Here is a 25,607-nt window from a genome sequence, read left to right on the forward strand (position 1 = left end):
GCCCCCTGCTGGCAAAATGCTGCACTCCAGTTCCTTTCTTCATCTCTTCCCAAAGCGCTCCCACCTGCCAGGTCACGGGATGGAGACGGACAAGAGATCTTCGCTGCCTTTCAGGAGTTCATGGTCTAAGGGCTGGGCCTGACATGAAAGCAGGCAATGATAACCCAGAGAGGAGGTGTCAGCATCAAAGAAACTACAAGGAGCGCAAGGATGGAATGATTAACTGCCTAGGGGGATTTGAAGACTTCACAGCAGGTGACTCCTAAAGCACACCTTGAACAATGAAGTAGGCAAGGGGAGGGCATTCCAGGCAGAGGAAACAGTGCCTACAAAACCAGGGAAGCATAAAAGAAGACCCTGATTGGTTTAAGGTGCTCTACTTGATCATGCTACACATCTGGAGCTTCCCGCCAAAGCAGCCTTAAGAATAAAAATGAAGGAAGCTGGTTCCCAGGCCTCTCATAAAGCTCTACCACCTGCCATCTCTGGAAAAGCAAATCCTTCTTTCAAGAAAGAGTTCCCCTCCACACCCCACTCCTGTAGACAGAGTCATCTGTGTCCTGTGTTCCCATACCTGCTCTCTCTTTCCCTCTCAAAAAATGGCCCACCCCATCTCAGTCAGGTGATAGTCTTTGCAACCTTGGCCAGGTCTTCCTCCTTATGCCTCACTCTCTTCCTCTATAGTGGGGGGAAAGAACTTTGTCTGCATCCCTCTCAATTATCCACTTGAGTTAACAGCTATGAAAGCTCCCAGCACTGCAGGGGAAGGAGGCAGGAGATGCCAGGCTCCCCAGGGGCACCCTGGGCTGTCCACAACCCCGAGCCTGCTGGGGGAGAGAGGAAATGCCACCGCCCAGTCCTCTTAGTTGAACCTAAGTGCACCGCCACTGCTCCCAAACCCCCATCAAAGTCAGTGATCCATGCAGTTTTGTTTCAGGTGTTTTATTAAATGGGCCATACTGTAGCTGGTTTCTAAGTTGCAAAACAACATAAATTTAACAATAACATAGCCAGTTAGATCGTGACAAGCTTTCCCTTTCCTTAAAAGAAGAAAAAAGAAAAAGAAATACTTAAAATGTACAATGGAGGGTTAAATAAATAAAACATTTTAAAAAAAGAAAAAAGAAAACAAAAACCTGTTAAAACATGCTTATGTTTACTTCTGTGCAACTGTGTGCCAACAGGAAATGTGACTTTGAGCACGATGACACGTCCCGGCACGTCTCCTTCCCAAATAATACTGACAAAAAAGAAAAGATGTGGGACTGACTCGTCAGTGCTTGCGCAGAGGCACTACTAAAAATCCCTTTGATTGGAGCACGGGGCTTCCCGCTCAGCACACCTGTGTGGCCCGTGAAAGCCAGATATCCATAATAATGTTAATATAGAAAACGTTAGTTTAAAAACGATGTGGAATGGCCTCATTAACGCAACAGGGGCGAGGAAGTGGAGCTGCCCCGCACAGGGCGCCGCAGGCTCAGTCCAGGGAGGCTGCAGCTTCCAGCACATGGCCATGGCGAGGGAGAGCACCAGCTTCAAAATAAGCGGCACCAACCTCGCTCCCTCTCCCTATCACTCTTTCACATGAAAGTGTGTAAAAAGCAAATCAGCAAATAAACTCTAAAATAGATTATTTATTCCAAAAATCCTCTAGTTTTCTTTTTACAGTGAGTATACATATCCTCTCCATCTCCTGCACAATTCGCTTAAGTCCCTTTGGGAAGAGCCGCAGGGTGAGTCTTTCTCAGTCCTGCTGCTGGCTGGTGCTGGGAGGTCAGATGTCGATGCCCTTGACAAGGGACGTCTCCAGTGTGATGTTGAACTCCTGCAATGTCTGCAGCACGCGGATCAAGGAATTGACAAGTGTGTGGTCTTTGATCAGTGCCACATCCTCATACATGTGTGCAGTGATGGGGCAGTCAGCTAGCAGGGCAATCCAGTGGTGTAGAAGGTGATCTCTGATAGGGCAGGAGCGGTCCAGGCAGGTCAAGGGAAAAGGAAGAGAGACAGTTACTGCAAGGCCAAGCGGGAAACTATGAACTAAGTCTGAAGCTGAAGAAGCTGACAGCCCCCCATCGCCCCCTTTCCCTCCCTAACAGGGTTTGGCAATGAGGCCTTACAGCCCCAGGGACATCAACCCAACCTGACCCAAATCAGCCCTGTCACCTGTCTGCAGGGCTGCTCTTCCTCCCCTGCCTTCCTCACCCTCCCTAGACAACCCCACCACCACCAGACACCACGCTGCGCTTGGCACTACTCCCTCCACCTCAGCAGCCAGTCTCTTCCAAAGCACCTCGCTTCCCGACAGCTACCACCACCAGCAATAATAAGCACTGACACTCACATAGCACTTAGCCCGTGCTGGCATTGTTACATGAGATTTAATCTTCATGACAACCCTATGATGTGAGGTAGGTACTATTATTATCCCTGCTTTGAGAATGAAGAAATTGAGGTACATAGAGGTTAAACAGCTTGTCCAAGATCACAGGCTAGTAAATGGCTGATCTGAGATGTGAACCTAGTGAATCTGGTTCTAGAGTCTGTTTTTAACCACTATGCCAATTCCCTCCCTTATGTGGCCTGAGTAAACCACTGCCTTAGGTTTATTTGGGCTTCATGCTCTCTCACCTGACCTCCTAGAATAGCCCCTAACAATCTTATCCACTCTGATGCTACCACCCATGATATCAGATTATTTTATTTCAGTCCCCTGATTAAACAATTTTGTTCTAATATGAAAGGGGTTTTTCTCTGTCCCAGCTCTTCCCATATTCTACCTGTCATTTCCTTCCATTAAAGCTCACCTCAAATACCATCTCCTCCCTAAAGTCTTCTCTTTCTCTACATTTTCAGCATATCTTATGAATGTGTACTTCTTTTTTCCACTCTTCTCCTTCTACCTTGTACTTTATTTAATTAGGACAAGTGAACTTCTAAATGGTAGGGACCATGTTTTATTCACCTCTCTTTGACCACCTTCCATAGGGCCATTCAAATGTTTATTGAAGGAATGGCCAGATATACTCTGCTTCACATTTCTCTAGTGGGGTGATTTTGATCCTTCCCATCAAAATGCAGACCCTCCTTCCCCAATTACATACACACTTTCATCCCCATTCGCACAGATCCCCACACATCTCCACCCATATAGTTATGTATAACTTCACAACAGGGTTATGTTTTGAGAACGTGTCATTAGGCAGTTTGGTCATGTGAACATCATAGACTGAACTTACAGCCTGTTGCTCCTAGGCTACAAACCTGTACAGCATGTTACTATGCTGAATACTGTAGGCAACTGTAACACAATGGGAAGTATTTAGGTATCTAAATATTTCTAAACATAGAAATGGTACATTAAAAATAGAGTATAATTAATATAATCTTACAAGACCACTATCCCGTAAGTGGTCCGACGCTGACTGAAAGATCGTTACGTAGCACGTGACAACACCTGATACACGAAGGAAATTAAGGGCCTTTTGGAAGCCCTCCGAGGCCTTGTCTGCGCAGGGGCATCTGGTCATTAGCCACTCCCCACCCCTGCACCACACCAGGCCTCCAGCACCCCTCCAAGGCTGGCTGCTGTGTACTCCGGGCCCTGAGGCTGCAGTACCTGGCTCCCAAGCACACCAGCATCTGAAACTTGCCGTCCTTGCCGATGTTCCGGGGAGTATTGTTGATTGCAGTGACAAATCTGCAGAAGTTCCGGGCCCTTGTGTGCCAGTTTTCCTCAGGGACTACTTCATTCTGCTCTAATGTCTCATAATAGGTTTGTGCTTTTTCTGTGAAGAGTAGAAAAGCTTGTCAGTGACAAAGGCTCTCAACACGAACCTGTCTCTGATTGTCCTGCAAGCCACTTGCCATGGGCCTCTCCTAGTCCACACCGGTAACTTAATGAGAATAACACGAATGTTCTGGTGTCACTGGTCACATTTCAAAATGATCCTCATGTTCCCTATCCTTATTTTAAAAATTTATTTATATGGCCCTTGATATATAGATGGTCTTTTTCCCTAGTCTGAAGATACAAGAAAACTCTAAGGATGGTTTCTTGCATGAAAACGCTCCAAGTGGGCATAACACAGGGCTTGGACTCCAATACTCTTAACTGGCCTTTGCATCTACAAGAAGAAAGTGTGAGGACTCACGACTAAGCCCATACTAGATAATGATGTCTAGAAAGAATCTTTTCTGTTCAATTCTCAGGAGGTAAGAATTCTAAAGAAGAGGGAAGGAGAGATCCTGTCATTTCCTTCAAGAAAAACCATGGAAAACAAACAAGAGATCTAAGAGTCACCTGATTTGGGTTCTACACCTCAGACCCCAGTTGTCAGCACCCATGCTACGCTGGTGAGTCCCCCTATGTCTCTGCGTGTTTCTCCCCCCCCACCCCCCCATTACCTAGCCCAACTCACCCAGGAAATCCCAAATGAAGACATTTTTGAAGAGCCGGGGTGATTTAAATCCATGCTGAAAAGCCTGTTCCAGGGCCGAAACAAGACCACACTCTCCACAAAGCAACAGCGTCAGACTGCCCCGCTAGGTAAGGAAACAGGGGAGAGTGCCAGGCTTGTTACAGCGGAGCTGCCCTCCCACCACTGCATCCCCAAAGCCACAGCCCAGAGCTGGAAGGACAGCAAAAGTAGGCAAGGACCTTGTCTATTCCCTCCAGCACCTGGCACAGTGCCTGGCTCAGAGCCGCTCTCAGTGAAGAGCTATTGAATGGATGGATGAATGAATAGATGATGGATCTGGGTCACATACAAGGAGATTCCCCACCAGGAGGACAAAGCAGTGGCCACTATGCTGAGATCCCCAGGCAAATCCAAAAGAAGACAGGAATAGGGACTATTCCCTGGAGGCTCAGGGACTCCACTGGGTCATCGGTATGGCAAGAAAACAGGGCACCTGAGGCAAAGGCCTCCAGAGGAAGGAGTCTGTTCCATCTCAAACTAGCTGAGGTGCACATTCTACAAGACTCTGGGCTATCCATAGCACATGGACCTGGAAGAGTACAACCAGAAACTTGGAAAAATAAGATTACTCCCTCTTACTCAATATAAGACCCTGGGTTGGAGGGCAGGAAGGCTCACCTCTTTCTCAGGCTTATGGAAGTGCTTCACAATGCCATTCACTGCCTCCCCGATGGATTCCTGGATCTGTCCGGTGTTCAGCTCTGATAAAAAATCAAGCAGACATCCCTAACCAATCTCAGAGGCTAACAGTGTTCACCGAACTGAGTCGGAGACTGAGGACACAGGGAGGGCCCTTGGGAGAGGCGGGGAAGCTAGACCCTGGGAAACAGAGGCTCTTGCCCACCCACTGAGCCCACCACTGAGCTAGTTCTTCCTACAATCTTAGGTAAAAAGCAAAAGATAATACCTTAGAGTTCTATCTCTAAGAGATGCTAATAAAGTTTATTTTCCATTTCACCCTGGAATTTTTGGCAACCAAAAGACGGCCATGCCTTAGTTGTGACACCCAGGAATCAGGAAAGAGAAGGCCAGAAAAGCAGACCCCGCTCCTTTATAGGATCCCATACAAATAGTACAGAGCGCTCAGGCTTGGCTGCATAAGCCCACCCCGCTCCTTCCAGGCCTCTAAGGAGAGTGCCAAATACTCCCATGGATTCATGAGAGGAGATGCCGAATGCCTGAGGCAGCTCTGTCAGCAGAGGTGGTTCCTGCAGTAGCTGCACAGGCTGGGATTCGGGCTCCCACAGCAGGGCTCAGAGACATCTGCCTACTGCCCGGGTGGCACGAGGGCCCAGCCCCTCTTCTGACTTACTGGGCTTGTTGTTGGGTGAGATGGTAACAAGCCTCCGGATGACGCTGGGGGACTGCTGCAGCGGCGGGGTCCGGCACGGCCTCTCATCCACCTCGGGCTGGGATGTGAGCAGCTCCCCAACTAGGATCCGCTCCAGGCTTCCATCGTCCATGCCCTTCCCCAACCACCGGCCACACGGGAACCTAAAGGTCAGGCAATGGCCTGTGAGAGCTGCCAGCTCCTCCACGGTGCCCTTCTCCTTGCTGCTCGGCAAGAGCCATTGACAAGGCCGATCCCTGGGGAAAGGCTCTGAAGCCAGGCTAGGGACCCCCTCAAGGCCCTGTCTGCCCCACTGTGTGTTATCAGAGAAGCCACCTGAGTGGCATGGGACCTGTGCACAGCAGTTCCACACATCTTCACTTAGAAAACCCTCCTTCCATTTCTTTTCAAGTGCACGAGGCAGAGCCAAACAGGAAGTTGCCTCCGCCTGTCACAACCTAAAGGGTCTCCCTGAGAACTCCACATACCGAAGCATCACTGACAGCCCCTGCTGGTACACCTTGCCACCCTACCTTGGGGCATATCTGAGGGAACACTTACTTGTAGGTGTGTCCTGTGATCTCATTCCTGACCATCACATACTCCACCAGCCATTTGGCATACAGCCCAGAGTTATCATGGCCAATCTGGACAGTAGTGAGCTTCCCCAAGTTCTGGCACTGTTAGCAAACAAAGGAGTTGAGGTAGGTCAGGAAAATAGGAGAAAAGAAGGACAGTCTTCAGAGGCACAGATCTGACCGGCTGCCTGCAACCTGGCCCCCCAGCATCTGCAGGGGTAGAGCTCATGGCTCTACCTACCATGAGGGCGGGGGGGTACAGCACTTTCTTGTGAGGGGCCCGAGGCTGAGAAAGAAGATGCTGCTACCTAGAGGAAGAATAGGACCTGGGAGCAGGAGGCTCCAGAATTGGGTTCCAAAGTCTCTGGAACACTTGGGCTCAGCAGCTGAAAGAACTCTTGGGGATTCCTCAACATCCATGCACAGAGAGATGTGTAAGTCCAGACAAGTAAGTGCCTCCCAGCCAGACACTGTTTAGGCAAGGTGGGCTCCCCACCCCGGGTCAGTTCTTGGCTCTGGCCTCCAGTCATCTCAGGACAGGTCAGCTATGCTGATGCATTACCCTGTACGGAACAGGCCTCCAGAAAACCCTGCAGGAAACTTCCCAAAGCAGCTATTAGCAAACTTCGATCCCCACAGAGTCTGGGGATGTGGGCCCCATATAACACATACCTCAAAGGTCATCTCTAGCACGTTCCTGGGAATCTGCAGGATCTGTGTCTCACCCAGTTCTCCCGATATGCAGATCCATGGGTTGGCAGTGAACATGGAGCCCCCCAGCTTCTTGCTTGGTACAATCAGAATGTGGTACGGGATCACTGTTTAGGGGAAGCCACGAAGGCATTGAGGGGACTCAGGAATCCTTCCCATACCTGATGGGGCCCTGACCTGCCCCAGGCATGCTGGTGGGATTGTGGCCCTAGCAGAGCCTGGAACAGCAGGATCCCAGGCACTAGTTGGCTTAGAATATTAGTCAACTCCTCCAAGCACCTCAATCTTACTCCTCTCAGGGTTACTACCCCAATGTCAAAGATCCAAGCCTATCTCCAGGCTCAGATCTAAGTGAACTTGTTCTTTAAACAGTATCACCAACTCCTGACATTGTATTAAATTGCTTTTCAGAGTGCTTTCCAACCTGTTATCTCACAAACCCTAATAATTATCACAACAATATTAAGAGAGGTCACACAGTATTGTCATCTCTTTTCCAAGACACAGAGAGGGAAATAGTTTGCCCCAGGTCTTCTAAATTCCAGTCCAGTGCTATTTCTATTAAGCCCACAGCCCTAGTTTCTGTAAGGGAAGATGGAGTGTCAAACAGAAACGAGAGTCCACGCTGCCAAGGCTGCTGAGTAACTGGCCAAAGAACTAACCATGGGCCAAACTCAGAGACCTCCCTTCACCCAGTAGAGAATCCTGGTATCAAAGAAAGAGGAGGCTCAGCTGGATTGAGTGCCATGGCTCATGCCTATAATCCCAGTATCTCGGGAGGCTGAGGTAAGAGGATCACTTGAGGCCAGGAGTTCGAGACCAGCCTGGGAAACATAGCAAGACCCTGTCTCTTTTTTTAAAAGAAAAAAGAAGATGAGGCTCAAGGGGTGTTAGACTATATTGAACCTTCTTTCACATCCTGAAAATAGCGAGTCTGAGGCCCACAGCAGGATGGACTCTGTTCACAGACACATAATGAGTTAGGGCAGATCTGGGCCTAGGCTCAAACCTCCCACTGCCATCTGCTACCTCAGAAAGAGCCGACGGACTCTCCAGGCCAAAACAAAAGTAGATTCTTTACAGCCATGCAGGGAGGGGGGTAAACTGCATCACCCTACTCTATTCCACTCCACCTTCGATCGTCTTAGACTCCCAGGGCAGTGCCTAGGGGAGGACGACACTGACACGACGGCAAAACGCACTGCGCTTCCCAGTTCAGAACAAGAATGAGAAGCTCCAGAGAAAACACACCTCCAAGGAGGGCAAGTGGACCTCTGTCCCCACAGAAGCAAAAGACATCTAGAAAGTACAAGGGACAATTTTCTTTCTTTAAAAAGGGGATGGTGAGTGAGCCTCAGGCAGGTTCACAGAGACTGCCTGAGCAGGCCGGTGGGGAGGCACAGGAATACTCACGGATAGTGGTGAAGACATTGGTGAAGCAAAAGTAATCGACCGCATTGAAAGACAGGAGGTGGTAGAGGAACTGCTCCTTCTCGTCATCACAGCGCAGGAAGGCATAGCGCTTGTACAGCTTTCTGTTGGAGAGGAAGCAACACATCAGTCCCCCAGCCAAAGGAGGGGACAGAAGCTAGAATTATTCAGTTCTGGAAGGGGACAGATAAGGTAAGCATAAAATATCACTCAAGTTCCTCAGGTTCACCCTATAAAGGAACACAGCTAGCTACTCTGCAACTGTGGGCTGGGGGAGAAATGGCTTACGCTACAGCAGGAACAACAAAAATCAAACACTATGTGTGTCCAAGGGTTGATATTACTATAAAGTCAAGTGTTACAGGTCATGGAATCTCCTCTCCTAAACTGAGGGCTGGAATGAAATTCCATCAGGGATGACACAGATCCTCTCAGCCTTCTAGTTAGGCTGTTACCCAGTGTACGGTGTGTGAACAGCAGTGGAAAGAGGTTTTGGTCACCATTCATCACCAGGCCTGGTTTCATACCCTCAGTAGACCCGAGAGCCACAAGTCAGAACACTGCTCTGAATGTGGGTGTGACCCAGGGCAGTTTCAGAGGCACTGAAGGGCAGGCTTCTGCCCCTGCATCTGATCTAGGTCTCAGGCAAGGAAGAGCTGTGCAGATCATGTCCTTTCCCTCTCCTCAGACTTTCTCCCTTCATCCCCACTGTCTATTCGTCAAAGGCCAACTCTTTTGCCTGACATTCCAGGCTCTCTGCAGCTGCAAAGCAATGGCATCTTCCCCAAATAGAGGAGGCACCAAGAACAAATTTGCAGGCCCTCATCACAGAGAAATATGCAGAGTACAAAAGAAGGCAACTGTCCTGGTTGCCCAAACTGCAATCACCCCAGCCAGAGGTATAGGATGCAGATCTGTGAGGTTCTACCTAGACAGGTTTATAAGGTACTTTCAACAGGTAATTTACCAACCAAGGCCTATTACCTACAGGTGCTGGAGAGAAAAGCACCTGCCCTGAAGTATAATCTAAGTGAATAAATCAGGAAAAGGCCAGGGTATAAGACTCTCCATAATGAGTTGCTAATAAGAGGCCCTTTTTGGGAATTTAAAGAGCCATAGCTTCAGTGGTCCTGGAAGGCTTTCTAGAACAAGAGGGGCCTGAAGGGCAGCACAAATTTAGACAGGTGTTGCGTATATGTGGAAAACAGTTTGGCTAGAGTTGAGGGCTCAGGGAAATGATCACTTAGTAATAAGACTGAAAAGGTAGGCTAGAGTCAAATGAAGGAAGGCCCTACATTTTCAGGATAAAGAGTTTGCAATTTGCCAGTAAGTAATGAGTTTCTGCAATTTACTCTAGAAGTAAAGAAAGAGCCATGACCACCTTCAGAAATTTAAATTTAGTATACAGGTGAGAAGTCAAAGAGGAATGAGGATTAAACTAAGGCAGTACAGTAAAAATGGTAAGGAGACGGGGGGCAGAGTCTAAGGACTTGAAATCTGTATGTGGGAGGTAAAGCAAAGCAAAGAGTCAAGACTAACTCCAAGTTTTGAATGTAGGTAGGGAGGGGTGGGGGAAGATGTTCAGAGAGCACAGTGGTGCTCAGTGGTCCGCTATGTGCAGACACCGGCAGAGGAGGTGGACACACAGTTGCCACAGGATGTAGCAAGGAAGGAAGCTTTGCAGCAGAAACAGTGATGGCTCCTCCTCTTCCCCCTCCCTCTCCCATTGGTGACCCATAACCTCAAGTCCCAGCCCAGGACCCCTCTTCCCCAATACTTGAAGCGTTCTTGTTGTTGCTGTTGTTGTTTTTTAATAGTGATGGTTGGGTTTTTTGTGTTTTTTTATTTTTTTAAGGGATAAAAGGAATAATAGTGGGGAGCAGCTATCCTCTGTTGAGAAAGGGAGGATAAGTAGGCTGGGGAACTGCAAAGCCTTCCCAGTCCCCAGCATCTGCCAGTCTCACTCCTTCCCTAGAGATGCTGGTAGAGGTGCCTAGTTCTTTCCAGGGCAGCATGTTACTCATTTGGGGGATAGAAGGAATGTGTCCTGCATTGGGAATAAAATTTATGATGCAAGAAAACAAAACAAAACAAAAATCTGAGAGTAAAGTAGTTATGGTGAAGACTCTGTGAAGCTTGCTTTTGTTCTCGCTAGCTAAAGGTAAGGTATCTGAATAGAAGTAAACACAGGGCTGTAGCTCAGAGAACACACCAGAACTAGAGCTTCAGATGTGGGAGTTACTTGCTTAGAGGTGACAGAAGTCATAAGAATGGATGAAGTCACCAAGTGAGAGAACAACACAGAAAGTGTGTGCATGCACACAGAATTGAAGATGGTAGAAATCAATATCATAGAAAAAGTAAGGGGAGAAAGAGAGTAGGATGGTATAGGGTCATGGCAACCATACAAAGTGAGTTTCAAGGTAAAGGGGGCACTACACAGTATTAGTCACTGCAGAGAGGTCAAGGAGATAGAGTCTTGGCTCCCTATTTAAAGCTAACTAATTTCTCCTTTTGGAATTTAAACTTCAATGAGTCCCATGAATACCTGGCCCCCTCCCCCTGCCTCCACCTTACCCCATCTCCAGGCCACAGAGAGTCTTGGAGGCTAGCTGGAAATCCCAGAGATTAAGGAACATTCTATCAAAATATACTCTCCTAAGGCTGTCCACCTGCTCCTGTCTGTGCAGCTATGCACACATTTTATGTGTGCTGGTTGAATACCAGGAATCTACTAGGTGCTAGGCAACATGCTCAGCACTGGGTAAGGTACATGGTTCATGCCCTCAATGAAAGCAAATTTTAATAAGCAGCAAGCAAATAGATAATGATAATGTACCATATCAGTGGTTAAAAAAAGGGGGGGGGGAGGATGAACAAATACTGTAACAAATGTTATGCATGCAAGAAGGAATGGGCCATGTCTCTGGGGAGTCCAGGAAAACTTTGGCGAAGAAAATTTCTGACTGGGCCCTGAAGGAGTTACCCAGGTGAAGAGAGGTCAGAGACTAGGGTCACAGACAAGAAAGGGCTGCAGACATCCTGAGAAGGGTAAGGGGTATGATGAGCTTTAAGCAAATTGGAGAGAAACAAGCAAAAAGACAGAGTGGAGGGATAGGTAGGTTTCAGTGAAACGTCCCTTCCTCTCTCCCTACACCCACCCAAGTGCAATCTGTGGCAGCAAAGCTCTCCTCATTTTCCACTCACTGGAGTAGCACAGGGGTCAGAGTATCAGGTGAGAAGTTACTGTGTACTGAGTAAATTCTGAGCTTACCTCCTCTAACAGGGCTACAGTTGAAAGAAACCAGGATCAGCTTTCTCACCAAGGCCTGTGCGCTGTTTGCTGTTGCTAAGGCCCTTAAGCTCACCTGCCCTAGGCCTGTGCATGTCCCTGCCTTCATAAGGTTTCTGTGCTTGCCTCTTCTCAGCCGCCTCTCTGCCCTGTCCTCCTGCTGACCTGCAGCCTCTCCCAACAGAGGAGCTCATGCTGACCCACATGAAGGACTCCTGCCCTGCCAGACCCCAGCATCTACACAGCTACGATGACAGATTTTTCTAGGATACACAATCGTCCTCTAGAATCTGGTGTGCAAATGTTTTCCTTCCAAAGCCCAGGCTTATATGTTCACTTGTTCTTTTAGTTGTCTTCCCAATCTTTGAAATTTATTCCTAAACCTTTTTGTCCCTTTAGGAAATCAAATTGAAGTACTTTAAGAGTTGTTATTTCCTAACTTCTCAAGTGAGCTCTCTAACCTATCAAGGTTTTAAACCTGGTTTCTTGCTGTGGTTCATACACACAATAAACAGTCTAAAAATTATATTTCACTTTGAATAAAACCAGATCTGTGGCTGGGCGTGGTGGCTCACGCCTGTAATCCTAGCTCTCTGGGAGGCCGAGGCGGGTGAATCGCTCGAGGTCAGGAGTTTGAGGCCAGCCTGAGCAAGAGCAAGACCTCATCTCTACTAAAAAGAGAAAGAAATGATTTGGACAGCTAAAAATATATATAGAAAAAAAATTAGCCGGGCATGGTGGCGTATGCCTGTAGTCCCAGCTACTCAGGAGGCTGAGACAGAAGGATTGCTTAAGCCCAGGAGTTTGAAGTTGCTGTGAGCTAGGCTGATGCCACGGCACTCACTCTAGCCCGGGCAACAGAGCGAGACTCTGTCTCAAAAAAAAAAAAAAAAAACCAGATTTGCAGGTTTAATCAATCGGCTTATAGAAAATTTCCCCAACGTCTACTCCTCTCCTTTATTATCTATAGGGGAATCACACAATAAAGGATATCATAAAAAGATGCCTAAGGAAATCCTAAAAAGAAAAAATGCCCAATAGTCTTGCCAATGAACAAAAGAGCCAAATAATTACAGATGGGAAAAGACAGAGAGATGGTAATCTGAGAAGCAGAGGAGGAGGACAGCCTTCTCCTGCCCCTCTAGTAGCTAGGGTACAGAAAGAAGGCAGGGGATAAAAAAAAATCAAGAGAAAGGAACTGTAGGTTTAGTAGCTCCTATGAGTGTGAGAGCCTTGGAATCTCTACCCTCCTTCTTTCTTGGAGGAAGGTGTGGAGGGAGAGAGCCTAGGAGTGTTATCTGAAAAGCCCTTCTAAGCTGTAGGGAGATTCAGGCAGGGTCCAGAGAGGAAGAACAAGGAATTGGTTGTTTTGGGCTGGCTCTGGGCTCAAGAGAGAACGAGGGAAATAAGAGGATATCTCAGAAGTTTCCTTTTCATTCTCCAATCCTTTGTTGCCCAGGACAGGAAAGAGGAAGACTAAATGCCTTATGCCTAAGAGGTATACATGTCACCTGAATATAGTAAGAAGATGAAGAACACTACTTCCTTAAGAAGGCTAGTTTTGAGCATTCAGGTTGAAGCTAAGGAGAACAGATACAGCAGAAAGTATTCTTCTACAGTTAAAAAGGGAGAAGAGGAAATACTGCAAACCTTCACATGCGATTTGAGGTTAGCTGAATGCAGCAGCCGTGACATACTGAACACACCCCCTCCCCACACAAAAGTTTCCAATCCGTCCCTTACATTCCTGGGAGCCTGCTTCTACTCAAGCAGAGTGGCCTTACTTGGTGAGCTCATGGTCTGAGAGAAGCTGCTTCAGGTGTCTGGAAAGTAACTTTTTTTCCATGGACAGTCGCACCCATGCTCTGGCCTTTCCCACATCAGTCTTGATTTCTCCGATGTTCTGGATGTGCCTGCAGGAGGAATGCAAAAGGGAAGTGGAGAGTGGGAGAGGAACTCACTGCTACTGCCTCACCTGTAAAGCCAAAGGAGGCCTATCCCACACCCTGGAAGAGTCAATCTCTCTTCTTCAAATTCTGGGCTCCTGTGTAGCTTTGCTAGATAGGCTCACCACAATTTGAGGGCAAAATAGACAGTACAGCCCTTCAAAATCCAGGCTAATCCTGACCCCTTAGGCCTTGAGATACTTTCCTGTGCCCCTTCACCCTGGTAGAGTTTTCCAAAATGCCAGGAAACCCATCTGTTTGTACAGCTCTACAAATGGATCATGATGCACAAAACCAATAAGGAGAGCTTCCTGGTTAGTTGAGATGTTGTAGCAGCCAGTGAGATCGTGTTATTTAAAGTGGCAACTGAAAACTGGATTTTAGTGGCTTATTACACATGAGCCTGTACTGACCTCATATCCTGAATCAAGGAGATCCTCAGGGGAGGCATGACTGAACTGGCATCAGACTTCCTCCGTTCTGAATCAAGAAGTATCCCTAGAACAGAAAAGTTGGTCATATCCAAAAAGATCTGAATATCAAAATAGCTGACTACCCTTCTTTTCTCTCAAATCACAAATTTCTATGGGAAATAGTTGGTTACATTGGTAACACTTTAATCATTTCATAAATATTTATTAAGTTCCTACTGGAGATCAGATTTTATATTTTTATGCATATTATCTTATTTAATTATCTAACAACTTAGGTAGTCAAGGAAGGAATCACAATTTCTCTACTTAACAGAGGAGGAAACTGAAGTTCAGAGAGATTAGCTGCTCTGCCTAGGTCACCAAGTGGCAGTCAGGACTGGAACACAAATCTCCTGGCTCCTAATCTATCATAATCCACGGAAGCAGTGCTTCTATTCATCCTTGGAGCTACTACTCATGTCCTGTTCTAGCTTCAAAATGGGCTGTGAAAGAGCCAAGAGAATGTGTAAAGAACCTGTCCCAGAACACATGGGAACTCTAGAAGACAAGATACAATACCTTTAAATCCTCAGGTCTAGCCTAATGTTTAAAACTTAGTGCTTTCATCATCAAGCTGTTGAGAATTTCTGACTATAGTTTATCCCTCAGCAATAACTTTTACAGCCCTCCTGAGAAGACTCTTTGCTCCTACACATACAGAAAATAAGGCTACCTACAGACCAAAAATAAGGCTACCTAGGGAACTCTTATGCCTGATTTTCAGCCAATTATCTCCCCACGATCAGTGCTAGTTGAGGTCAACTAGTTCAAGGGCAAAGCATTCACTGTCCATCTTTTCACCTCATTTAATTCATCTCTACCATTAGGATAACATCCAAGAAAGGTAAACAAACTCTCTGGCAGAGAGTGGAGAACAAAGGATGGTGTGAAGGGGAGATGCAGCCAGGAAGTAAAATGAGGAGGAGGGAGACTACCCTGGAAGGGACATTGTAGGGTGGTACAAAAAACACCAGACCAGGAGACAAGAGGCCTGGCTTCTAATCTGGCATCTTCCATTAGTTCACTGTGTGATCTTAAGTAAATTCAATTCCTCTCTGGATACCAGTTTCTTCCTCTTGTAAAATAAAGGGGCTGGACTAGATGATCTCTGGAGTCCCTACAAACTGTGACATTTTTATTAAATTAGAAGCAGAAAGAAAAGTATAAGAGATCATTCACACCAGGCCTTGACTTTGAAGAGGCTCTCTTGACTAATAGGATAGATAATCTCAGTGCCATGTCAGAGAAATAAACAAAAGACTCTAAAAACAGCTTGCTGCAAACACAGGACACCAGTACTGCAGTAAAACTCAAATTCAATTCTAAAACTGGCCTCTCATTGCTATAAATTTTCTATCTTGCTGATCAAAAGGATATAGAAAAACATAATGAAAACAAACCCTATGGGTTAGGTATGCTCCGTGGTTCAGAGAGCCTAGTAGCTCAGCATTTAAAATAGAAAACATTCCAGAGCAAAGGCTTCACTGACCTGGAATAATATGCTTCAGACGATCACTCCAGGAGGGGATGGGAAAATAGATAAAGGGAGTTCTCTCCAATGTTGCAGAGAACATCTTACCTGAGGTACTGAAGCTTCCTGATGTGAGTTTTCTCTGACGGTTCTCCTGATAGTGTAACAGGTGGGACCACAAGGCTGACTTACCCTGGAATCAATGCAAGGGAGAAATATCTATAAGTTTAGATTTCAGAGGTCAAGGCTTTAAACATACAAATACAGGTTTTTGCTAAAACGTATCTGTACTTTTTCAGAGTACACCTGGGACACAATGTATGCAAATATATTCCCTCACTAAAATCTAGGAGAAATATAAGGAATGGAAGGTAACAGAAAAAAGGAAATGGTCCTTTTTTCTGGGAATAGGAAGGCAATGCCAAAGAGAGCCTGGGAAGGGACCAGTAGATAAGAATGAAAAAAGCAAATAACCTAGCAACCTCTAAATCGTCTGTTGGTTGAGGGTTGGCTTGGGCAGAGCATGATGGCTTTTGCACAGAGAAGCAGATATCCAGTCTATGAGGTTTCTGTGATAGCTCCTAAATTTCCTAAAATATTTAAAGGCATTCCTGCCTTTAACACAGGCTAGGAAGAATAAGTCATCCCTATGATGAGGATTTACTATTTAACAATGTATGGTTGAAGAAGCCTGCAGGAAGATAGGCTGGCACTTAATTGCAAGGCTGAGATAAACTAGTCAATCTAATAGAACCTTGGCACTTGGAAATGTAGGAATTGCAGCTTAAACTATTTGAGACATGTAGTAATTTGTCCTTTTGCCAAGGCACAAATCGTCCTTTTGCCAAGGCACAAATCGTCCTTTTGCCAAGGCACAAATCTGAACAGCATTTACAAGTCTGATGTAAGGAAGCAATTCACCTAGGAGGTAGTGAGTGAGTGCAGCTGGCCACCCAGCATCTGCTTTGTGTCCTCCTCATCATTGTTCAGTACATCATAACCCTTGTTAAGTGATAAAAACTTTATTTCAGATTCATGGTAAATGTCCCTAATGTAGCTGATACAATATAAATATTACGTTTGTTTTAGAAGAAAGATTTATTATGATTTTATAAATGACTTTAGTTCCACATTAATAAAAGTAATAATGATAGAAGCTATCATGTCTTGAGGCTTCCTATGAAAATAAAATATTTTAATTAATGCTCCCCACAATCCTTCAAGGTAGATATCTCTATCCCCATTTTCTTTAGAAAAGAGCAAATCAAGGAGCAGAAAGGTTAAGTAACTTGTAAAAAGTCACAATATTAGTAAGTAGAGTGTTGAGATTCAAGCTAAAATCTATCTAATGTCAGAACAATTGCTCTTAATAATTATACTATACAAGTTGCTTTTAGAAAAGATCATTTAACTTTTAGCGTTATATTTTCTGAAGAAAATATAACGCTCTGGGATGAATGTGATGATTTAAAGTCTTAAATTTATCCCATGAGAACATGGAGAATCTATTTTGTTTCCATTCACCAACTTGATCTACTTTGGAAAAAAAAAATCATGACACCATTGCACTCTAGTCAGGGTGACAAGGCAAGACTCTTGTCTCCAAAAAAAAAAATAAATAAATAAGGTTCCTAAAAGGGCAGGGACTTTTGTCTTATTCATCACTGTATCTTCAGCATCTAAGCAGACCAGGAAGGCAGCCTAATAGGACTTAACAGAACTGTCTGGATATGACACACACTAAATCAGCTGGTCACCAGAGAGTCCTGACATGTAATAATGCTGAATAGCTAAAGGCAAGGGCAAACCCAGGCCACTATGCCAGAAGGAGGAGGCTCACAGTGGAGGCTCACAGTGATTACAGAGGTAAGGAGGAAGAGCAAGGGCAAGAGTGGGAAAGCAGCAGCTAGGCTGCTGTACTTGGGTCTTTCTAGTTCAAGAGACATGAACTAGTCTTTCCCCTCCTTTGCAAAGGGGCTGATTGGGACTGTAAGTTTCAGTACAACCTGACTACCTGTTTAGGGTTATGGCCACACAATAAACAGCACCAGATTCTCCAAGACTGTCATAAGCATGAACGATGAGCAACAACCCCTTCTCACATACCAGTGCACAAATGGTAGCAGTTATATAACCAGTACTAAAAACCAAACCTCACCTCTAATTGCCAGAAAACATACTACAGTTGGAAGCTCATCTTGGAAAATGTCACTGAAAGCCAAAGAAAGTGGTGAGCATAATGGAGGTTCTTATAAAGACTTGCTGTAGGCAGCCCTGCATGAGAGCAGTCAAGGCTAATAACAAAATTTAGGAAGCCAGCAGCAAAAACTGCTGTTTGGGTTCTCTCTACTTTCCAAGCAGCTCAGTAAGGTGCCCCCAGAAGGAGATGACAAGATTACCCTCTGAGAATGAATTCAGTTACAACCTGGGTGCATGATGGAGGAGAGCAGGTAACTAGGGTGTGACCTCTGGACTGGAACATAACCAAAGAATGTCTCAGCAGGATAAAGATGTTCTACACACAGGATAGCAAAATGGAGGTCTAAGAACATGCAGGCAGGAACCAACATAGATAGCCAGGGTCAATCTTCAGCTGAACATGTATCCCCAAGGGCATAAATGCCCTGCCTGCAAGCACAGACAGTCACTTTCCTCTGGTAACACAGTCACTGCTTCACGTTCAGATCTCCAAAAGCCAGGACTCAGAACAAAATGGAACCTCAACTAAAAAACTCCATTATTTTGCACCTGTTCTCACCAAAAAGCCTCTCTATCCAAAACGAGAGAGGGATCAAATAGGCTCCAAAAGAAATTCCCCATGCTTTGAGAATTCTTGTAGAATATTGCTGCAAAGCCTCAGGACAGGTTTAGAACATTTGTAATGATATGGTACTGTTTTCAAACTGCAGGAAAAAGCCTTACTAACTCCCTGGACGGGGGATATGTTTTACAAAAAAAGAAAAAAATGAAGGAGTTCAATTATAGTGCCAGGCTTGCTAAATTTTAAGGAAAATGATAAAAGGATTATGTATATTCCACTCACTTGTTACAGAGAAAAAGAAAGAAACAGAAATCCTTCATAGAAGAATGTAGCATAATAGCTGTCATATGCTGCACACTCATCACATGCCAGGTACTTATTTTTTATTATATTTAATTATCACAACAACTGAAAGGTAGGTTTTATTAACTACCTACCTTTTATGGATTTGGAAGATAAGGCTAAGAAATCACAAGTCACTTATTTAAAGTCCTCTAGTGGAGCCAGGATTGAAACCCAAGTCTTTCTAACTTATAACTCACAGTATTGCTAATACACTACAGGACTCCCAAACTTTCAGGGATGTAATACATAATTTTTAACATTTAAAAAACTCTATAACCATAGTGTTGTTTACAATATCAGAAATAACCTAAAGGACTAATAATAAGGGTTTGATTAAAGTACATCTATATAATAGATACAGTAATTAAAACTGGTATTTTTAGAATAATAACCACAAACATTTATTAAATATAAAGAGCCAGATACCAGGCTCTGAGCTTAGTGCTTTACACGGATTATCTTATCAAATCCTCACAAGGACCCTATACAGGTGAGTGCGTCTAAAATTCCACCATACGTATAAGGAAACAGGCTTACAGAAGAGCTAGGTATCTAGCTCGGTTTCTAGAGGGAGTCATACTTCAAAAACCCAGATGGGGTGGGGAACCTATGGCCTCCTCAAGGCCACATGTGGGCCTGTCTCCAGATCCCCAAGTACAGCCCCTCAACCAAATCCAAACTTCACAGAACAAATCCCAAATCCCACAGATTTGTTCTCTGAAGTATGGATTAGGTCAAAAGGCGGCACTCAAAGATCCAGAAGGCCACATGTGGTCCCACGGCCGCAGGTTCGCCACTGCTATATACTGTCACCTAAAAATTAGTTAAGGACATGGAAAAGATATGAAATAAAAACAAAGCAAGTTACAAAATATTATGTACTATATGATCCCATTAAATTTTTAAAAACAGCTTTATTGAAATATAATTCATACAACCATAAAATTAACACTTTTAAAGCATGTAATTTTCTATGAAAACAAATTCTGGGTTTTAGTATTTTCATGGAGCTGTGTAACCATCACCACTATTTAATTTTAGAACATTTTCATCACCCCTAAAAGAAACTTCATATGCATTAGTAGTCATTCTCCATTCCTCCCTTCCTCTAGCCTCTGGCAACCCTTAATCTACTATCTATCTACAGATTTGCCTATTCTGAACATTTTTTATAAATGAGGTTGTACAATATATGTTCTTTTGGGTCTGGCTTCTTTCACTTAGTATGTTTTCAAAGTCCACCTGTGTTGTAACATGTACCTGTACTTCATTCCCTTTTTATTGCTAATAATATTCCATTGTATGCATATATTACATTTAGGTTAACCACTTATCAGCTGATGAACATTTGGGTTGTTTCTACTTTCTGGCTATTATGAATAATGTTGCCATAAACATTTGTATACAAGTTTTTGTGTAGACATATGTTTTCACTCTGCTTGAGTATGTAACTAGAAGTAGGCTTGCTGGGTCACGTAACACCTGTTCAACATTTTGAAGACCTGCCATACTGTTTTTGGAAGTGGCTGCACCATTTTACATTCCCAAAAGCAATGTGTGAAGGCTCTAATTTCTCCACATCCGTGCTAATATTTGTTACTATCTTTTTTAGTTTAGCTATCTTAGTGGGTATGAAACAGTACTGCATTGTGATTCTGTTGGATTTTTAAATATATAACTGTATATGTGTGGTCATATGTGCACAGAAAAATATTCTAAATAACAGGCATGGTAGATTGTTGCCATATCCATTACAATAGAAACTCCAGTAAGGCAGAGGTCTTGGTCTGTTTTGTTCACTGAGATATCTCAAGTGCCCACAAACAACAGTGCTTGGCATACTGTAGGCCCTCGATAAACATTTGCTAGATACTAATATGTATTTTCTAATTTTCCATCATAAAACTGCTTTTCAAATTTTTTCAAGTTCTTTTCAAATTTAAAAATACATAAAAATAAAAGTTATCTATCTTGACCACCGATTGAAAGTAGAGTATTTTGAAATAAGGTAATTCTCTGGGTATTAAGTAATCAAACATACTCAACTTCCTGAGGACTACTTCCAAATCTTTAGATGGTTAAACCATCTGCATACAAAAGAAATGTTAATGACAGACCTTTTACCACTGGGAATGTATAATTAGCGAGGGGTCCTTAGAGTATGTTTGCAATTCCTGGGCTCCAACTTCTCTCTTTCTGTTCTATCTCTAGACTAGGGCCAGCTGCCAAACAGGCTGGCCTTCAGCTCTACTCCCAGGAAGGAATATGCCACTTTTAAAAAGTATGACAAGCACACAGATTTATGAAGCTTATCTTTAAGGAAAATAGTTTGGATCACATTTATTTATGTGTTTAATTAACTATTTCAAGTCTCACTCCATGAGCACAGTGCACCACTCTTCAAAGCCAGTCAGCTGGACAAAAAGAGTGTGGGAAGGCTGGTAAATGAAAACAGAAAGACAGTTTGCTCAGCAGGGAAATGCTAAATATCCATTACCTGTTTCACTTGCAGCCCATGACTCCAGATCCTTTCTAGGAGGTCACAAAGGCTGGCAATCAGGGTGTTCTCTTCCACCCCTGTGATGTTCACCTCCCCATGTCCTAGCTCCACAGCCTCTCGGCCCATTTTCTCCACCAGCATCCTCTTGGTCTACAAGGAATCAGTCAGTAGGATTACATACCCAGAGTGAACAGGATCACAAAACTGGGGAGGGTTTTTGCAGCCTGCACAGTACATCTGCTGAGCTGGGAGGGACAAGATGAATAAGCCCCAAGACACAGAATATATTTAGAACCATATAGGTCAGGTTATGTGGGAGTGCACGCTTTAAAAATTCAGTTACGAAAAAGATAAGAACTCAGCAATCAATGACCCTTGGCTGCTGATTTCACCACCCTCCAATCAGTTTTTGCATTTATAAGATGAAGAATTGAATAAAACCCTTCAGTCATGCTCACCTCTGACATTCTCTGATTCTCACTGCTTAAACGACCTTACTAAACAAAACTTCAAGCATACAAACAACATAGAAGAATATCTTAAGTAACTGTCAAGGGGATAAAAAATGAAGGAGGACAATTTATGTTTAGATAAAAATTTTCAAATGCTTATTGTGTAAAGCCATAACCAAAAAGCACATGCTATATGATAATCAGTTTTAATTAAATACTATGTGCCAGGCACTGTACAAAGCATTGCATTATCTCATTTAAGCCTCCTAACAATTTTATGAGATACCCATTATTACCATTCCCAATTTACCGATGAGGTAACTGAGGCCAGAGAACTTAAGTAACTTGCCCAAAATCACATAGCCAAAAAGTAGCACATTTGGTCTTTGAATCCAAATCTGCCTGAATCTTAAGTCAAAGCTCTTAAGTAAGATTTAATTATGCTATAAATTTGTAACATATAAAAATCTAAAAAGTAGGAAAAACATTGCCCTTAATCCTACTTTTCAGAAGCACACTTTTTTTTAGAAACAGTGTTTCACTCTGTCACCTGGGCTAGAGTGCAGTGACGTCATCATAGCTCACTACAACCTCAAACTCCTAGGCTTGAGCAATACTCCTGCCTCAGCCTCCCAAGTAGCTGGGACTACCAGCTTGTGCCAGCACACCCAGCTAATTTTTCTATTTTTTCTGCAGAGACAGTCTCACTCTTGCTCAGGCTGGTCTTGAACTCTTGGCGTCAAGCAATCCTCCTTCCTCAGCCTCCAAAAATACTAGGATTACAGGCATGAGCCACCACACCTGGCCTTAACCTAACTTTTAATTGTAATAATGTCTTCTGTAAGAACAAGCATATTTTATTTCCTCCTATAAATTAGCACCAACTCATCCTATAAATGGGCACCACTTGTAAACTTAAAATCCAGAAAAATCAGCTAGGTGTGGTGGCTCAAGCCTGTAATCCCAGCACTTTGGGAGGCCAAGGCAGGGGAATCACTTGAGAACAGGACAGTGAAACCTCGTCTCTGCAAAAAAATATTTTTAATTAGCTGGGAATGGTGGCGTTCACCTGTTGTCCTAGCTAACTGGGAGGCTGAGGTGAGAATATCCCTTAAGTCCAGGAATTCAACCTGGGCAAAAGAGTGAGACCCTGTCTCTGTAAAAATAAATAAATAAAATAAAAATGTAGGAAAGTATTTTTATTCCACTGATGAATAAGCAGGATGTAGTAGAGACCAAGTTAGCTAAAGAGCCTAAAAATTACAGTATGCTGACTTGGTTAAAAGACCCTTTTTATTGGCTGGGCGAGGTGGCCTGTAATCCTAGCACTCTGGGAGGCCAAGGCGGGAGGATTGCTCGAGGTCAGGAGTTCGAGACCAGCCTGAGCAAGAGCGAGACCCAGTCTCTACTAAAAATAGAAATTATCTGGACAGCTAAAAATATATATAGAAAAGAAATTAGCCGGGCATGGTGGCACATGCCTGTGGGAGGCTGAGGCAGAAGGATTGCTTAAGTCCAGGAGTTTGAGGTTGCTGTGAGCTGGGCTGACGCCACGGCACTCTAGCCCGGGCAACAAAGTGAGACTCTGTCTCAAAAAAAAAAAAAAAAGACTCTTTTTATTTGAAAAGACATTTAAATTCACAACTGAAACATTAAAAATTAAGAATGACTGTCTGTAGAATGGAGAAAAACATCTAAACAACCTAAGCTTAAACTGAATAACATACTTTGGCCTGGCACATCGTGGGTACCCAGTAAATTCCTATTTCTACACATAAGAGATCACTGCTATCAGATCAAAAAAGAGGCAAAAAACATTTTCACATATGCAAGACTAATCTGTCAAAGTAAGAATGAAGACTAATTTCAAGTAATGTAAGATATATAAAACTAAAAACTACATAAACTACATCTATCTCTCAGTTTTAAAAATATACATTAAATTTTATCAAGTAAAACATATTTGCTTTCAATTAATGATAAATTTTATTGAAAACAAATACACCTAATTCCAAGTTATCATAATCTTAAAATTAGTATTAATACTATTCTATTATGTTAACAGTATTTTTAAAATCAAGACAGAGGGGTGAAAGCCAAGCCTTGGTCTCATCTTTCTTTGATGCCAACAGAAAGCACATACACAAAGGTGTCCATAACTTACCTTGTTGCGGCATTCCTTCAGCAGGCCCTCTACAAACTTCCAATTTGTCTGGGCAATCACTGATGGAGAGAGGTTCGACAGTTTAGGCTGGCGGATGGTGCTGCCCATAGTCCTGGCTTCCTGGATGTACTTCTGTAACAAACAGAAAAATCAAAGACCCTTTGTTTGTGCTCATGCACACAAACCATAGGTGACCAGTATTGATGGATACCTAAAGAGGGCACTATCTCCCCACACTTACTTTCTTTCTCTTTTTTTTTAAGTAGAGACGGGGTCTCGCTCTTGCTCAGGCTGGTCTGGAACTCCTGAGCTCAAAGGATTTACTGGGCTGGGCCTCCCAGAGCACTAGGATTACAGGCGTGAGCCACTGCGCCCGGCCCCCACACTTTCTTAATGGCCTCTTTCTAGGCTCAGATAAAGTCGGGAGCAAAAAGTTTAAAATACAATTCTTGTATCAAAGGGGAAAACTGAGATAATATGATGATTTCTGTTTTCGCTGATGTAAAGCACTGAGGACTATAATTACCTTAGACTTAAAGATACGAGAAGCAAAAAACACATGGCTACTGCATCCATAGCTCAGTGTACATCAAATCAAATCTCAAATCTCAGAGGACTATTGACAAAGTCATTTCTCCCACCAAGCTGAGAGGAATTTAACTCCTCTGCCCATATCAAAGATACCTACCCTTTCTATTATAAAGTATAACCTTGTTAAATTAGGGCCTGGAAAATAAGATATACTTAAAACAACAGCATTTGCTGCTTTTCTAAAATGTGCTGGTGACTCTCCGTATGTTGTTTGTTTGTTTTAACACAGAATCTATATAAATGCAATAAAATGTACATTGACATCCCCTCAAGAGATTTATGACCAAGATTTTTACCCTAGACTTCTCCCTTCCTCAATATTTATTCCAGTAGCACAACTCTGTGCATTCTATCTTATAGCCCCTTAATCTGCCCCTACTACCAACCCCAGGTTAGGATTCAATTAATATCACCGCTGCTACCTGCCTCCTAACTTGCTAGCTATCTCTGTACCTCCCCTCCTCCAAAATATTCTGCCCACAGCCTCCTTTACACAACACACACCAAGCTTTAGATACCGCCATTTCCTCTACCTGAAATGATCTTCTTTCTCTCTAACAATCCTATCATCCTCTAAGGTTTAAACAGATACTGGCTCCTCTTCCAAATAGTCTTGTTTGATGATTACCCCAAATAGCACTATCTCTGCTTTCTCTAATCAGTAATCGAACATTGGTGTGCCTCTCATATGGCCATTTCAAAAGATTTTCTACTAAAGTTATCTGTGTACCTGACTTTACTCCTTTAATAAACTGGCATTCCCTGAGGACAAGGTACCTCCTTGTTATCTTTGTGTTTCAAGGGTGCTTATTTACTTCAGTGATTTTGACCAAGAAAATGTGCTCAATAAACACTGTTGAAAATAGCAATAAGGAGGTGAAGTGGAAGACTTAGGGGAGACTTTTAAAATAACACCAATAACCAAAACTCCTTATGCACCCTCACAAAAAAACAAAAAAACAAAAAAACAAAGTACAACTGTATCCTGTAAATCATCACTTGAAAATTCATAACCATACCTTGCAATTTTAATTTATTCCTGTCAAAAACCGCAGAGGCAAAATATGTTGTTTATTTTCCT

At 43.7% G+C, this 25,607-nt stretch overlaps 1 protein-coding gene across 4 annotated transcripts in view; it reads right to left on the reverse strand.

Moving 5' to 3' along the window:
- Positions 1-926: 926 nt before the first annotated feature.
- The window catches only part of DENND5A (DENN domain containing 5A), a 102,545-nt gene continuing 77,864 nt past the window's right edge, over positions 927-25,607 (reverse strand). For 2 of the 4 annotated variants that reach the window (XM_069471151.1, XM_069471150.1), the window contains 13 exons: positions 23,936-24,067; positions 21,317-21,469; positions 15,822-15,906; positions 14,183-14,267; positions 13,608-13,736; positions 8,514-8,635; positions 7,062-7,207; positions 6,373-6,491; positions 5,794-5,975; positions 5,100-5,182; positions 4,422-4,545; positions 3,620-3,788; positions 927-1,958 (listed from right to left, as the gene is read on the reverse strand). In XM_069471151.1, coding sequence (XP_069327252.1) covers positions 1,775-1,958; positions 3,620-3,788; positions 4,422-4,545; positions 5,100-5,182; positions 5,794-5,975; positions 6,373-6,491; positions 7,062-7,207; positions 8,514-8,635; positions 13,608-13,736; positions 14,183-14,267; positions 15,822-15,906; positions 21,317-21,469; positions 23,936-24,067 — 1,713 coding nt within the window. In that variant the 3' untranslated portion in view covers positions 927-1,774. The remainder of the gene's footprint in view (positions 1,959-3,619; positions 3,789-4,421; positions 4,546-5,099; positions 5,183-5,793; positions 5,976-6,372; positions 6,492-7,061; positions 7,208-8,513; positions 8,636-13,607; positions 13,737-14,182; positions 14,268-15,821; positions 15,907-21,316; positions 21,470-23,935; positions 24,068-25,607) is intronic. The other 2 variants (XM_069471152.1, XR_011233700.1) reach the window with 2 other exon arrangements.

The sequence above is a fragment of the Eulemur rufifrons genome, chromosome 6 (genome assembly GCF_041146395.1).
Source record: "Eulemur rufifrons isolate Redbay chromosome 6, OSU_ERuf_1, whole genome shotgun sequence".
NCBI classification, from domain to species: domain Eukaryota; kingdom Metazoa; phylum Chordata; class Mammalia; order Primates; family Lemuridae; genus Eulemur; species Eulemur rufifrons.